Raw genomic sequence first — 16,394 nt, 5'->3', positions numbered from 1 at the left:
TAATGCGCATGCGCCGAGTGAAAGTGATCGGACTCTTTAATTTGTGTCACGCTGTTTGCCGGACGGGCCGAGCTCAGTGGCTTTATTAACGCGGGGTGACGCGGCGGAGCTAATCGGCCGCCCGCGGTGAGGAAATCCACGCTCCCCCTGTTTTGTCGCATGTTCGGTGACGGCCGCTCAACCGACTCGGTGTGAAGTCTCCGGGGCCGAGGCCTAGGGAGTCTCTCTCTTTTCTTTTTCTTTTTTTCCCGGTTGCGGATGCTGTTGGAAGAGGCGCCGTCGATGCTTCACTGAGTTCGGATGCCCGTTTGGACCGGGTTCGAGCCGATGAGGCGCTTCACGCTGTGATCGGAGCGGAAAAGGTCGGGAAACGCTAGCTCGCTGAAGCTAACGGCTAGCTGCCAGCGAGGAAGTGAGGAGCGAAGAAAAATGACATCTCGGAGGTAAGAAGGAGGGGAATGTCTGGAAAACAGTGTCCGGCCGGGGCGCCAGCTGGGCCGGGCAACTTCCACGGACTCGGTGCTAACTTTACCGGGACTCGGCTGTGTTTTCGGGGCTCCGCTTGTCCGCCAACCGAGCTCCGGTTCTGGAGAAGGGGCTAGCTCGACTTCATGTAGCCGGTAACTTAAAGCCCACCGCCAAGATGTCCAGGAAACAACAGTAAAACATCAATTTACAACCCTAAATCCACTTTTTATCTGTAGTTTACAACTCAAACCATCATTGCCCTGTTTTTACCCAGAGAAACTGAGTGTGTCTGCCCTTATTGAACGGATCATTGGGTTTGTTATGCTATCAGCTGCTTGGAAAACTGTAAATAAACATAATGTAATGTATTTATAGTCCCATTCTTCTTAATTTACTCATTCTACAACTCAGATAAGACTAAATGTTTGCCAGCACGTAGTAACAAAAATACAAGCAGGATGGACAAATGTCCACATCTGTTTAAAAAAAGGTTAATCTGTCACAAATAGAAGCAGTTAATTTGATTGGTTTGCATGTCATTTGGTTTTGGGTTTTATTGACATCTGACTCGTGCCATCAACTTATTGGCTACGAGGCAGAAGATCTGTGTCTGTTTAGTCTGAAAAGAGAAAGAGCACTGGTATTTCCAAGTCTAAAATGTATTACCATCATATACTTTTGTGTGTGTGTGTGTGTGTGTGTGTGTGTGTGTGTGTGTGTGTGTCTTTAGCATTATGGAGGCAGGCCAGAGAGATGGATTCCAGTTGTTATTCCCACAATGGAAAGGTCAACACTGTGTCCCTGAGCATGACCCTTGACCTCCATCAGCTCTCTCATGTGGCTGCTCAACAATCCCTAGAAGTGAGATGTGTCAATGCAGGAAGGAGGAAGAAGAAAGTCCGATCAGGACCTCAAAGACGGGAACAACCTGCTAACTGCACACAACCGCAGGGTGGCGTCAACAATGCTTGAGCGCCGTCATCGTGTAGAAGGTGGAAACGCAGGTCCAGGTCCCAGTTTGTGTTCTCTCGGTCCATATCGTCCCGGTCCCGGTCCTGGTCCCAGTCTTTGAATTATTTGTCGCGATGGACGGATTCATGAGAATGAAACATCATCCACGTTTCCAGCCATGTTGCTTGTAACAGCGGCCCTGGTCTGCGGTCGGTGACTCGGCTCACGCCGTCTGCGTCTCTTCTCAGGTGGTTTCATCCCAACATCACAGGAGTGGAGGCAGAAAACCTGCTGCTGACCCGCGGGGTGGACGGCAGCTTTTTAGCCCGGCCCAGTAAGAGCAACCCTGGAGACTTCACCCTGTCAGTCCGGTAGGAGGACACACACACACACACACACACACACACACACACACACACACACACACACACACACACACACACACACACACACACACACACGACGACAGTGAAGTTACATCTGGTAACTTGGACACAGAGGTTTGTCCCCTCTTCATTGTGCGTTTGTTTCAGATGTTGAGTTGTCAGGTGTGATTCTGCTCTCTGAATAATTTACCAACCATGACGTGTGTTGCTGCGAATGCTTCCAGCTGACTGCAGATGAGGAATAATCCCGATACACACCAACAGAAGCTTCTCAGGTGGCTTTAAACGATGTTTGTGCTGAACTCACTTTGGTCCATTTTCTTTTCGGAACCTCGTCTGAACAGAAATCTGCTGAGTGGAGTAAAGCTGAACAGTAGATCACAAAAAAGGTGCAGTTACAAAGCAAAATATGGACCAAAAGAACGGCGGCGTTGCCGCCGTGTGACCGTCGTCCCGCTGCCAGAGATCAGCGCCGTTCTGCACGCCACAGGCAGAGCAGCAGCTCTGTAGCATCTGCTTTTAAACCCAAATCATAGGAATGCCGTAACCATGGCAGTGACTGATGGATCGATGTCCACGCCACACAGCGGTCCGTTCACCCGCTCAGCTAGCTGAGTTTAGCTGGTAGATGTGAAACTAAACACAAAAAATGTACACACGGACAAAATTGTTGGTTCCCTTTGTTTAATGGAAGAAAGATTCCCAGTGGTCAGAGAAACCGCTGGAATCTGATGAAAGTAGTAATAAAAAAAATTCTATGAAATTTACATAGGAAGAAGTTAAGAAACGGGACTGAATAAAAATGATGGAACCCTCAACTTAATATTCAATTGCAGAACGTTTTGAGGCGATCACTGCAAACCAACGATTCCTGTAACTGTAACAGACTTCTGCAGCTTCCAGCAGGTATTTCTTCCTTCCTCATGAGCAAACTGCTCCAGGTCCTTGTCCGGATGCCATGTTTCAGCTCCTTCCACAGATGTTGGACAGGATTGAGGTCAGGGCTCCCAGAAGGCCACTGAGACCAGTCCAGTCTTTCCTCTGAGCCGTTCTCGGGTGTTTCTAGCTGTGTGTTCTGGGTCGTGGTCCTGTTGAAGACCAGGACCTCGACTGAGACCAAGCTCTCTGACACTGGCAGCACATTCTCCTTCTGTGAACATAGAGCTGATGTGCCTTGATAAAAACTTCCATTTTTGTCTCATCTGTCCAGAGGACATTCTCCCAGAAGCTTTGTGACATGTAGTTTGGCAAACTCCAGTCTGGCTTTTTGATGATTTGTTTTTAACAGTGGTGTCCTCCTTGGTCGTCTCCCATGAAGTCCACTTTGGTTCAAACAGCGACGGATGCTGCGATCTGACACGGATGTTCCTTCAGCTTGACGTTCACCGTTAATCTCTGTAGAAGTTTTTCTGGGTTCTTTCATTACCGTTGGCATTATCCGTCTTTGATTTGTCATCAGTTGTCCTCCTGCGGCCGCGTCCAGGACGGCTGGCTACAGTCCCATGAATCTGGAATTTGTGAATAATATGAGCAGCTGTAGTCACAGGAACATCAGACTGCTGGAGACGGTCTTATAGCCTTTATATTTAACATGCTGGTCTATGATTTTCTTTCTAATCTCCTGAGACAACTCTGTCCATTTCTTCCTCTGGTCCATGTTGAGTGTGGAACACTTCCTGTGACTCTCTGTCGCCCTCTATATGAGCCACTGACACATTACAAGATTCTAGACACAGGCCTGTTTCTTGAGTTTATTTTTTTAAAATAATTCTGCACTGTAAATGCAAACGATGACATGACTTAGGTGTAAATAGTATAGTCAACTTAATTCATGCTAGTTTTTTAGGTTTACTTTGTTTCACCAAGTTTTCTGTACTTCCTCCATGCTTACTTGTTCCACTCAGTGATATTTACTGGACTCTTCTGAGTGTGTGGCACAGTTTGTGACCATTTCCGCTTGGCGCGCGTTTACCAACGAAGAAGAGCGAGGCATTAACATGCCAGCTGTTGAAGCGGTGCAGACAGCCCCAGTACGACAGGCTGGCGTTGATTCCGGCTTTTGTTTGTAATTTGAAAGTCCAGACTCCGGATGAAGACGTGGCGTTGGGGAGGTTCTTGTAAAGCCACCCTGCTTTAATCTGGAACGTTTCAGCCAAAGCTGACCTCTGATGACTGTTGGTGCTGTTTGCAAATACGGACACAAAAAAATAATAAATTCATAAAGCTATTTTTGGGAGTTATTTTTAAAGCGATACTTCAACATTTTGGCAAATTGGCCCATTTAGGGCGGTTCCCTCGTCATTTAGAACAGCCTACTGACTTTTTTTGTGAGGACGATCTGTTGTTCATTCAGCGGCGGGTCTGAGGAGAGCTTCACGGCGGACATAATGGAAGTGAACGGTACTTTTGCTTCCCTCGTCAAACTCATCAAATACACAATCCAACAACCCCAAAAGACTTTGGTGGACACGTTATAATCTGCACTGGATCACTCTAGTTCAGGAGACGACCTCATCTGTGGGAACGACCCTAACTTTGCGGAAGACCTTCTCTTCGGGGAGGACCCTGATTCTGGGGAGGACCTTTTATTTGCGGACTCCCCGGGCTCTCGGGACGACCTGGTCTCTGGGAACTACCTTGTGTCTGGGCACGACCCGGTCTCTGGGGACGAAATGGTCTCTGGGAAGGACCCGGTCTCTGGGAAGGAACCGGTCTCTGGAGATTACTCCAACTCTGGGGAGAACCTGGTCTCTGGGGACGAAATGGTCTCTGGGAAGGAACCGGTCTCTGGAGATTACTCCAACTCTGGGGAGAACCTGGTCTCTGGTTACACAACAAGCTCAGACGACTTCACGATCTCTGGCTCTGAGGTGGACTCTGACGGCTCTTTAGAGGCTGCAGGACTGGAACATGTTCTCCATGCAGAACCTGGTCTGCCATGTGAGGAACAGCCGGAGCTGCAGGCTGAAGCAGAGGAGGGCAGAAAGGTTCTGGATGAGCTGGTCAGATCACTGGTGATCAGTGTTCTTGAAAAGGCCAACATGTCCCACACGGCCCAGACCCTCCACGGCGTCTGCAGGCCGCTGGGAGACCAGCTGTGGCTTCGAGTCCAGGAGGAGGGTCTGAGCATCGGGCCAGCAAATAGCCAGCGTCTCTGCCGGAACATTTTCCAAAGCCTTTGCAGAAGGTGGACGACTGAGGTGATCATGACCATGATGATCCTGAGTGACCCATCAGATCTGCAGTGGATCGTGTCTGTCATCATGGACCATCTGAGGACAGAAGCTGACGCCGTGCCCAAGAGACCAGATGTGGACCAGCTGGCGGAATCAGTGGTGATGTATACGTTCAGGAAGGCCAAGGCGCCCTACAACGACTACACCTCGGACACCATCAGCAAGCCGCTGAGCCAGTACCTGTGGGTCCAGGTCCAGAGAGGAGGCGTGACGATCCCCCCAGGGAGCACTGAGGCTCTCTGCAAGAAGATCTTTAAAACCCTCTGCACAAACTGGTCCGGCGCCTGGAACGTGGTGCGGTTCATGAGGGTGAGGGATTCCTCGGTTTTCTACACCGTCGCACGGATCATCGTGAGGCATCTGAAGATAGAAGCCAGAACCGGTCCGGACAGGAACCATCTCAACGATCTGGTCAAGTCCCTGGTGATTTATGGGTTTGAAAAGGCCAAGTCGTCCTACAACGTCCAGACCCTGGACAGCTTCTGCAGGTCGCTGAGCGACCCGCTGTGGGTCCGAGTCCACGAGGAGGGTCTGAGAACCATCCCAGTGAAGACGGAGCGTCTCTGCAAGAAGATTTTTCATCACAAAACATAAAGAACAATCCCCCGAATTACCCCCTCCTTCCCACCCCGCCCCCAAAGCAGGCTAACGAAAGGGTAGCACATAAATAACAATAATTAAAAAAAAATTAAAAAAGTAAAAGCTGTATAAACAGTTTCCGTGGTCATCTGTGAGTATGGTAAAATTATACCTAAATAGTATAGACAGCTGAATATACAAACATATTGAAAACACTGAGGTGTCATGAGGAAGTCTGTCGATCTGCGACGTGATCAAGAAATGCTGCCATATCTGATGGAATCTGTCTGGTTTCCCTGACGGCTCAAATCTCATTTTCTCCATGTGTGAAGTGTTTGAGAGCTCTACCAGCCAGACTTTAAAACTTGGGGATGTATATTTGTTCCAGTTTTGTAAAATAATGTTCTTGGTAGTCCCTATTTCCCTCTACCAACTCACTCTCAAGTGTTGTGAACTCGGAACGGTTTGAGCCGTAAACACATTTACAAACCTTGACGCCAGCTTTTTGGACTCGGGTGTCTGTACTAGGAGAGAGTAGACTTTGCGTGGCGGGTTGTGGGTCTCAGATGTGAAATGTTAGCTCTAACATAGTTCCTAACTTGCCTGGTACCTGAAAAGATGAGATGGATGCAGATCAAACTTGGCATTAAGTTGGTTGAATGAGGCAAAAACATTGTCAGTATGGAAGTGCTTCACTGTAACCAGGCCCTTCTCTTTCCAGGTACTGAAAACAAAATCTGACTGAGGAGGGTGGAAGGCATGATTATGACATATGGGAGCGACAATAGAGGTGTTTGTCAAATTAAATGTTTCCTTGATTTGATGCTTGATCCAGTCCCTCTAAATGGTGCAGGGCTTCTCCTAACTGTATCGAGTAGTGCTGGGAGAGAGGTGCCAGGGATGTCCCGCTCTATGGCCAGCCACGAGGGGGAGTCTCGTTAGATTCTGCAGGACGCGTGTTGCCAATACCCAAGTGCTCGTGCATTAGCTGCCCAATGATAATGTTGGAATCGAGGGAGCGCGAGTCCACCCGCTTCTTTTGGCTTACCAAGGTGCTTTTTGCTTATTCGGTGTGGTTTATACCCCCAATTGAAAGGCAAGATGACTGAATCCAATGCTTTAAAAAAAAGATTTAGAAAGGAAAATGGGCACGTTCTGGAATACAGACACCTGGGTAAGATCACCATAGAACTGACTCTGCCGTTTGGGGCGACAGTAGCTCAGTTGGTAGAGCAGGTCGTCTTATAACGGGAAGGTTGGCGGTTCGATCCCCGCTCCCGCAGGCGTAAAACTGTTGTTGTGTTCTTGGCCAAGACACTTCACCCACGTTGCCTGGTATGAAAGTTGTGAGAGTGAATGGTTGGTGGTGGTCGGAGGGGCCGATGGCGTCAGTCTGCCCCCCCAGGACAGCTGTGGCTACAGCAGTAGCTTACCACCACCCAGTATGGTGTCTTCACATAGAGGCATAAATTCACAATTTTGTCTGTTTATAATGTAACCAGATAATTTTCCAAAATTTCTGATTTGATCTAATAATGGCGGAATAGATTTTTCAGGCTGGGATAAGAGTAAGATTCCGTCATCTGCATACAAAGCTATATAATCTGTTTGGCCCAGGTGTATCGGGATAAGTTTGGGATTACATGCTTACTGCAAGGGGTTCAATACACAAAGCAAACAGCAGGGGGCTCGGTGGGCAGCCCCGCCTAACACCACGATGCAGATTGAAAGGGTGAGATCTGTCTGAGATGGTGAGGATGGATGCAGTTGGGTGTGCATGAAGCATTTCTACCCATGATCTGGATGGAGGCTGGATGTGTTTTTCAGCATAGATGGCAGCCTTTTTCGCCGACTCGACTATTTTGGTTTGGCCAGCCTGGATGAAAATGAGGCGAGCAGGAAGCAGAAACCCATGACGGATCCCAGCCTCCTTAGGTTTCAGCCGAACTCCATCGGGCTCCTTGCGGTCTTTCATCAGCTCTGCCGGGAGGTCCGGGTCGATGCTGATGCGCTGCTCCTCGTATCTGAGTGATCTGGCGGCGCGGGCCACTCGGATTGTCTCCTCCTTCACGGCGTCGTGGTGCATCCTGGCGGTCGTGACTCGCGGCTGGTCACTCGGCGGCCGATGTGGTGGGCGCGGACCTTAACTCCTCGGGGAAAGTGCTCGGCTCCCAGGAGTTTGGGCAGTGAATCAGAGATAAACGTAGTCGGAGAACCTCTTTCAATTTTCTCCGGCAGACCAACAATTTTAATGTTTCGTCTCCTTGAGCGACCCTCTAGGTCGATTACTTGGCTTTGAGAAGTTTCTTCTGTACACACAAGTCATCGTAGCATCTTTCCAGCTCAACCAGGCGCCCCTCAGTATCACCGTTCCGGTCTTCCAGATCTTTCATGCGGGAGGCGTTGGAGGCGACAGACATTTTAATAAAATCCTGGGAGCGCAGTCCAAAGTCCAGGTTCAGTCAGACCTGGCGCTCCAGGCCCGGGGCTGCTGTGGTGGAAACAACACTGTAGAAATGCAAAAAAACAGTTCAGCAGTGTTTTAGAATTAAAAAAACAAAGCAAAAAAAAACATGGAATTTTTTTGGACTCCTTTAAAAGTTTGTTTGAATCACATTGTGTCATTTACTTAGTAGTTAATAGTTACTTTACTATTGTGAAAATATTTAAATCTTAGTTCTGAGGCTGTTGTGTGAATAAATAATCATTTATATAACTTTGAAAATATTCAAGTTCTGACTAAAATTAAAAAAAAAAAACTTGTACAGTGCATCATTGAGACTGTTCCGTAAATAGTTTTCAAATTAACAAAAAATATATAAGCAGCTTCTGAGCAATCCAGATCAATTTCAGACTTCAAACTTCTGCCCCTCCCCATTTCCAGTTAAACCACGCCCACTTCCTATTTAGGCCACACCCCCTCCGAGCACAGATACGGATGCAGAAGACTTGGATGGGTGAACAGGTTCAGAGAGTCCTGATGTTCAGTGTATGTTGCTGCTCTGGTTCCTGACAGCAGATCATGAACCTTGAATAAAACACTCGGTATCTTTTCAGCTGCGCGTCGTTCGGTCCTGCCGGTCGTTTTCACTGACGGCTGACAGACGACACATTCCTCTGCTGCTGCTGCTGCTGTCCTTGTGGTCATAATGTTGTGGCTGGTGTGTGTTTGATACGGCTGGCGTTCCCTGGAAACGCGTCAAGTCACTGCTTGAAATCCAACATGGCCGCCTCCCTCTGTGCTCTCGGCGGCGCGGCCGCCACTTCTGCTTTCTCTGTTTTCTGAGATCCTGATGGTTTCGTTCAGTGACTCAGCAGCTTCACATCCACTTTTACACTTCTGTCATTTTCCTCTTCTCAGGTTCTGACTTGTTCCACAAGTTTTTATACTTTTTGTGAACTAAGAAGGTAAATCTTGATTGAATCGATGGATCCTGGAAACAATATCTGCTGAAATAAACACTGAACACGATGTAGTTGCCACTCCAGGCCAGTAGTTGGCGACGAGAGCAATGAGCTGTAAACGACGACAATCGGAGTAGAAGAGCGCCAGGTCTGGATCGCCTTTCCGTTCTTCACGTTCTTCTCTTTGCGCAGGCGGAATGGCGCCGTCACCCACATCAAGATCCAGAACACGGGCGACTACTACGACCTGTACGGCGGCGAGAAGTTCGCCACGCTGGCCGAGCTGGTGCAGTACTACATGGAGCACCACGGCCAGCTGAAGGAGAAGAACGGCGACGTCATCGAGCTCAAGTACCCCCTCAACTGCGCCGACCCCACCTCGGAGAGGTCAGTGGCCGGGGCGTTCAGGGGCCGCGGGACGCGCCAGAGTCACGCCGACGTCACAGGAAGTCAGAACAGTTTCATTCAAACGGCCCAGAGCGAGTCGGGAGAGACGAGGGGGAACCAGAGCGGTTACGCCGCTGCTGGCGACCTGTTCTAGCGTTTCGTGTTTGAGTAAAATTTGATGTTTCCATGGCAACGCTGTTAAAACTATTGCGAAAACAGCAGAAACGCTGAAAATGATGAAGTTTGATCATCAGGCCTCCAGGAAACAGGAAATCGTAGAGATGGAAACGGCTACTGGTTAGTTAAATACTTGTTTTGAGGCTAGATTTGCACGAGATTGAGGCCTGGTTTAGTCTAGTTTTAGACACTAACACCACAGAAAAACCTTCATTACTTCTGGATTTGAATGACAGAATAAGAGAAATGTCTCCACGAAGAAACGGATTAAATCAGGCTGATAAAATGTGCATCAGAAAAGCACTGAGTTCAGCGAAACGAGGAGAACGAGGAAGGCTCACAGTGGGTTGAAAGATGGCGGAGCAGTTACTTCTGCACATGCAGTAAATCGCAGTCCGGGACGCGCTCTGTCCACGCTGGGGTCTCACTCTGTCCCCTCCCAGGTGGTTCCACGGCCACCTGTCGGGACGGGAGGCGGAGAAGCTGCTGACGGAGAAGGGCAAGAACGGCAGCTTCCTGGTGCGGGAGAGCCAGAGCCACCCGGGGGACTTCGTCCTGTCGGTGCGCACCGGAGACGACAAGACGGACAGCAACGACGGCAAGCCCAAAGTCACCCACGTCATGATCCGCTGCCAGGTCAGAGCCGAGGGCGCCTTTCCACGGGTCGCACACACCGGACACACACCGGACACACACCCGACACACACCGGACACACCGGACACACACCTCCTGCTGCACTCCAGCACCATCCTGGCTCGTCTTCCTCAGGAGGGTCCAGTGTGCTTTAAAGGGGCTGCATCGTGCAAAATTCACTTTTTGTGTGTTTTAATCTTGTTATATAGTTATGTTCTCATCAAAAACACCCAAAGCATGTTTTTCCTTGGTGCCTGTGTGTTTGAGCTTTCCTTATTTTCCTCCTGCTCAGAGAGGCAGCCCCTCCCGTACCCGTGAAAACGCTCTGTCTGCTCTAGTGACGTCACAAGCGGCAGAGCGCCCCCCTGAGTAACCCCCCCCCCCAGGCCCTCACTGTGAAACGGCCGAGCCAATCAGCGTTGCAGCTTTTTGTTTTCAAATTTTTTTGGTGAATTCAGTGGCTAAACCGGAAGTGACGCCGTCACTGCGCATAGCGGAGATTACAGAGATAAACTTTAACCATCATCTGAAATGAACAGTCAAGCAAGAGCAAGAGTCTGAAGGGTCTGAAGGGTCTGAAGGGTCTGGAGGGTCTGAAGGGTCTGAAGGGTCTGAAGGGTCTGGAGAGTCTGAAGAGTCTGAAGAGTCTGAAGAGTCTGGAGGGTCTGGAGGGTCTGAAGGGTCTGAAGGGTCTGAAGGGTCTGGAGAGTCTGAAGAGTCTGGAGGGTCTGAAGAGTCTGGAGGGTCTGGAGGGTCTGAAGGGTCTGAAGGGTCTGAAGGGTCTGGAGAGTCTGAAGAGTCTGAAGAGTCTGAAGAGTCTGGAGGGTCTGGAGGGTCTGGAGGGTCTGAAGGGTCTGAAGGGTCTGAAGGGTCTGGAGAGTCTGAAGAGTCTGAAGAGTCTGAAGAGTCTGAAGAGTCTGGAGGGTCTGAAGGGTCTGAAGGGTCTGAAGAGTCTGAAGGGTCTGAAGAGTCTGAAGGGTCTGAAGAGTCTGAAGGGTCTGAAGAGTCTGAAGGGTCTGAAGAGTCTGAAGAGTCTGGAGGGTCTGGAGGGTCTGAAGGGTCTGAAGGGTCTGAAGGGTCTGGAGAGTCTGAAGAGTCTGAAGAGTCTGAAGAGTCTGAAGAGTCTGGAGGGTCTGGAGGGTCTGAAGGGTCTGAAGGGTCTGAAGGGTCTGGAGGGTCTGGAGGGTCTGGAGGGTCTGGAGGGTCTGCGCTTGGTGAGTTTCTAACAGGAAAAGACGTTTTCGCGTGTCTTTGCGTGTAGAGAAGCTAAAGCTAAAGAGCTAAAGCTAACCCTTAGAGAAACTAACGCATGACGTATTTGTTTTGAAGCTCTGATTGGTTGAAGTAGCTGTCAGTCAAAGTCCACAGGGGGATAGGCGGGACTTCAGTGAAACAGCGTTTTCTCTTCCGGGTTTCAGAATTAGCCCCAGAAAATCTTTTATTTCCCACAAAATGACTTTTCCTTAGCGCCAAAAATAAACTATTACCATGTGAATGCCAAAGCGGGGGTTGGACTAGCTAAAAAGCAGGATACAGCTCCTTTAACAGCACCTCAAACCACAATCCGGGAGAAATCAGTGGTTTTGAAGGCATTTCTGTACTTTTGTTTATTCTGAGTTCCCTCGGTGCGCCACTAGAGGGAGCCGGCGGCCCGCAGGATGAGGGGGAGTGGTGGAGATGAGCAGGATGAAGCAGATCCTCAGAGAATGTGTTTAAAGCTGTTATCAGCTGGTCCACTCAGACCGTCCTGAACACCGACGTCTCGTCTCGTCCCTCAGCCCGACCTGAAGTACGACGTGGGCGGAGGAGAGAAGTTCGACTCCCTCACGGACCTGGTGGAGCACTACAAGAAGAACCCCATGGTGGAGACGCTGGGCACCGTGCTGCAGCTCAAGCAGGTGGGTCCCCGTCCCCGTCCCCGTCCCCGTCCCCTCCCCCCGGCGCCGCTCACCGTCTGTCCCCCGCAGCCCCTCAACACCACCCGGATCAACGCGGCCGAGATCGAGAGTCGGGTCCGCGAGCTGAGCAAGCTGGCCGAGGCCACGGACAAGGTGAAGCAGGGCTTCTGGGAGGAGTTCGAGGTGAGAGCTGCAGCGCCGCCCGCCGCCACAGGAAGACGGTGTCTCCACGCCGTCTCTCAGTCCCGCGTCTCGGCCGCCGCCTGACAGCGTGTCTCTGGTTTCCCTCCGGCGTCAGACTCTCCAGCAGCAGGAGTGTAAACTGCTGTACAGCCGTAAGGAAGGCCAGCGGATAGAGAACAAGAACAAGAACCGCTACAAGAACATCCTGCCCTGTGAGTCCCGCCGCGCCGCGCCGGCCGGCCGCCATGCTGCCCACAGCGCTCCTGCTCACTGTCTCTGTGTGTGTGTGTGTGTGTTTGTGTGCAGTCGACCACACGCGTGTGGTTCTGAACGACGGAGACCCGAACGAGCCGGGCTCCGACTACATCAACGCCAATATCATCATGGTAATGTCCACCGTCATGGTAAACACACACTCTGCAACACACACTCTCTGCACACACACACACACTGCACAGCGCAACAGTCAAAATGTCTGTTTTAGTTCTTCAGTTTTAGGCGTTGTTGTTGTTGAAGGACTTCACAGTTTCTCTGCAGTAAATACATCAGAAAGAAATCTCATCTTTTATTATTCATCCTTTCATCACAGTAAACAGCGTTCAGTCCTCTGATGGTGTGGTGAAGCTTCCCTGCTGCTGAGGCCGTTTTACACTGGTTGCGTTGCGGATCCTGAGCCGATACGCAGCAGCAGCAGCTAGAAGCGTAGAGCTATGACGCCGAGAATCGGCCCCGTTGTGATTAACAGCTGTATTTCCACTGGATCGGATCGGATTGGATCCGGAGCTCTGCGCCGGAGGCTTTCTGTCCTCACCACAGAAATATCACTGCAGTGCAAGGGGGCATTTCGGCGTTGGAGGACGGGTATCCGGTCGTCCGTGTCTTTACTCGCCCGTCATCTTTCGTCCAATCCCTGACAGGTTGGAGGAGACAGAGCCGCTGTCAGATCAGCGCCTCAGGCCACCAGCAGAAAGCACGTCCAGTGGAAACACAGCCGTTCATCCCAGTGGGGCGAACGCCTGTCGCCACGCTCACAGCTACGCTTGTAGCTTCTCCCGAGTGACAGAATCCGTCCACTGTAGAGCTATTCGATGTAAAACGGTCTTTACTGTTCATGGTGAATATCAGACTGAAGCTCGATTTGAAGATAGATAAAGTGTGTGTTGACTGGAGATGCACATGGTGAACCGTTTAACCGTTAACAGGAACTTTGATTAATACTGTCAGGTGTTTTTTTTATTTTATTTTTTTTTATCTTCAGAGTCTGCTCTCTCTCATGAGTTCTTTACTCTCTGGGCTTGTTGGTGGAGCCGTCGGGCTGTAGCTCCGTCTGCCGTCACTTTTACCGTCATGTTTTGTTTGCTGTGGCGCTCCGGCGCGACCTGCGCACGACACCGTCACAGATCCCGGCTGCTGGGCCGACGTCCGCGGGTCGGTCCACGCAGGCCCTCACGGACAGGAATTCATGACGATTTTTACGTCACGCGTGCGCAACGCACACCCACACGGTGTTAAAGGGCGTCGGTTATCGGTCATAAAAAGAAAACAAAAACAATTGAAAATGTGCATCCCTGGCGTTGACACACACGCAGCAGTAACTGTTGGAGTTCCGGTGTTTTCGTTGAGTTTCAGCTCATCATCATGTGATGTTTCTGTTATCCTCCAACTTTGTTGTTGATTACTGTGTGCATCTCTATCTGTGTGTGTGTGTGTGCGTGTGCGTGTATGCACGTGCGTGTGCGCGCGTGCATAGCCGGAGCTGGACTCGAAGTGTAACAACACGAAGCTGAAGAAGAGCTACATCGCCACTCAGGGCTGCCTGCAGAACACCATCAGCGACTTCTGGAGGATGGTCTTCCAGGAGAACTCCAGGGTCATCGTCATGACAACCAAGGAGGTGGAGAGAGGCAAGGTGAGAAAACACACACACACACTGTCAGAACACACACACACACACACACCGTCCGGAGGCGCAACGTCCTCGTGATGTGGAGCTGAAATCCACACAGACGATTGTAGCATTTACCAGGCATGTGTGTTTAACTGTGTGTGTTTAACTGTGTGTGTGTGTGTGTGTGTGTCCACAGAGTAAGTGTGTGAAGTACTGGCCCGACATGTCGGCCCTGAAGGAATACGGAGCGATGCGAGTTCGTAACGTCCGAGAGACGGCGGCGCACGACTACACCCTGAGAGAGCTGAAGCTGTCCAAGGTCGGACAGGTCAGTGGAGCCGCCCTGTGTGTGTGTGTGTGTGTGTGTGTCTGTGTGTGTGTTTTGTTGATCGGTTGTGATGATGCTGCTGCTGCTGCTCGGGTTGCCAGGGAAACACGGAGCGCACGGTGTGGCAGTACCACTTCCGGACCTGGCCGGACCACGGCGTTCCCACCGACCCGGGCGGCGTCCTGGACTTCTTAGAGGAGGTGAACCTGAAGCAGGAGAGCATCCTGGACGCAGGGCCCATCGCCGTGCACTGCAGGTGACACGCATGCACGCACACACACACTGTCTCTCAGATGCACACACACACACCCACACACACACTCAGACTCCCCGGGTTCTCTCTTCCAGCGCCGGGATCGGCCGGACGGGAACCTTCATCGTGATCGACATCCTGATCGACGTGATCAGGGAGAAAGGTGAGGCAGCCGAGGACACGCCCCCTTCACGTCGTCACGGGAGACGGAAGGTCACACGCCGCCCGCCGAGGGCTGGGCGATGGAGCCAAAAAATTAAATCTCGGGTTTTTTTTTAATTTCTTTTTTTCTTGAAATCGATAAACGATTTTAATCGATTTTTTTCTGTGTAAAGAAACACAATTAAACATTTTTCGAAAATAGGATCTTTTATCGAACGCCGAGACGTCAGCATTTAACTGTCTCAGCAAAATAGTTCTGACTGAGGTAATTTTAACAAGAACACTTCCATGGGCACTGCTTTGAAATAAAAAGTAAAAGAAAATCTGGAGAAAAAACAATTTGTAAAAAAAATCCCACACATCAAATTTAAGCGCCGACAAAACACGCGATTTAAGTTTCATTTTCGTTTTTATCACACCGTAGATCCTCTAATAATGACCTGTACTCCATAAGAAACCGTCTCCTTTATTGACCGGGCGCGTCTTTGAAGAAAATGCATAAAAGCTGCTTTTTTTTTGTCTTTTCTTTTTTCTGTGAAGCGCTGCGGCGCTGTAATGACAGTATTCTGTTCTACAGCGCCAGTCCTCCTGGTGTGGCGACTGTGTGTATTACATGCGTCCGGTAAAAATGGCGGAGGGACAGAAAACTTGTTTAGATTTAATTATTTTCTCATAGATTGAAAAAATAAAATCGAATGAATTGGATATATCGCCCAGCTCTACGCCCACCCGTAGAGATGGAGAACTTCATTCATCCTTTATCGATTCCAAAAACCAGTCCATCCCATCGTTTGTTTGGTTTTATTATTATAAAAACGAACGGCGCCCTCCAGTGGTGGACATGCTGACCACATCGTCTTAGTGCTGTCGTTTCCGTGGAAACGTGCTGGAAGCCGCAGTGGGACGGTGCGGCCGGGGTGGGGGTGTGGTTCTGACCCGGCGTCTCCGCGCTGCAGGCGTGGACTGCGACATCGACGTGCCGAAGACCATCCAGATGGTGCGGTCGCAGCGCTCGGGGATGGTGCAGACGGAGGCGCAGTACCGCTTCATCTACATGGCGGTGCAGCACTACATCGAGACGCTGCAGCGGCGCATCGAGGAGGAGCAGGTGGGTCTCCGCCGCCGCCGCCGCCTCGCCACTCCGCCGCTCCGCCTCCGGTCTCACGCCGTCCGTTCATCTCTCTCTCCTCTGCAGAAAAGTAAGATCAAAGGACGCGAGTACACCAACATCAAGTACTCGCTGTCGGACCTGACGGGCGGCGAGCAGAGCCCGCTGCCGCCCTGCACGCCCATCCCCACGCCCACCTGCACAGAGTGAGCCTCCCGCCCCTCTCTCCACCTCTCTACACCTCTCCACTCCTCTCCACGCCTCTCTCCACCTCTCTCCACCTCTTTCCACCTCTCCACCCCTCTCCACACCTCTCTACACCTCTTTCCACCTCTCTACACCTCTCCACAC

General features: G+C 50.6%; 1 protein-coding gene across 4 annotated transcripts in view; it reads left to right on the top strand.

Annotated features, from left to right (window-relative positions):
• Positions 1 to 16,394, top strand: part of ptpn11a (protein tyrosine phosphatase non-receptor type 11a) — a 28,436-nt gene continuing 12,042 nt past the window's right edge. The window contains exons 1-14 of one of the 4 annotated variants that reach the window (XM_030085107.1): positions 1 to 443; positions 1,668 to 1,790; positions 9,218 to 9,412; positions 10,033 to 10,225; positions 12,002 to 12,121; positions 12,191 to 12,304; positions 12,420 to 12,516; positions 12,611 to 12,690; positions 14,055 to 14,213; positions 14,389 to 14,520; positions 14,619 to 14,776; positions 14,869 to 14,936; positions 15,892 to 16,043; positions 16,131 to 16,249. In XM_030085107.1, the coding sequence (XP_029940967.1) occupies positions 430 to 443; positions 1,668 to 1,790; positions 9,218 to 9,412; positions 10,033 to 10,225; positions 12,002 to 12,121; positions 12,191 to 12,304; positions 12,420 to 12,516; positions 12,611 to 12,690; positions 14,055 to 14,213; positions 14,389 to 14,520; positions 14,619 to 14,776; positions 14,869 to 14,936; positions 15,892 to 16,043; positions 16,131 to 16,249 (1,724 nt within the window). In that variant the 5' untranslated portion in view covers positions 1 to 429. Of the gene's footprint in view, positions 444 to 1,667; positions 1,791 to 9,217; positions 9,413 to 10,032; positions 10,226 to 12,001; positions 12,122 to 12,190; positions 12,305 to 12,419; positions 12,517 to 12,610; positions 12,709 to 14,054; positions 14,214 to 14,388; positions 14,521 to 14,618; positions 14,777 to 14,868; positions 14,937 to 15,891; positions 16,044 to 16,130; positions 16,250 to 16,394 lie in introns of all 4 variants that reach the window. The other 3 variants (XM_030085105.1, XM_030085108.1, XM_030085106.1) reach the window with 3 other exon arrangements.

Source organism: Salarias fasciatus (genome assembly GCF_902148845.1).
Source record: "Salarias fasciatus chromosome 7 unlocalized genomic scaffold, fSalaFa1.1 super_scaffold_4, whole genome shotgun sequence".
Classification (NCBI taxonomy): domain Eukaryota; kingdom Metazoa; phylum Chordata; class Actinopteri; order Blenniiformes; family Blenniidae; genus Salarias; species Salarias fasciatus.
The sequence above is the reverse complement of the archived record's forward strand: the minus strand, read 5'-3'. Positions and strand labels throughout refer to the sequence as shown.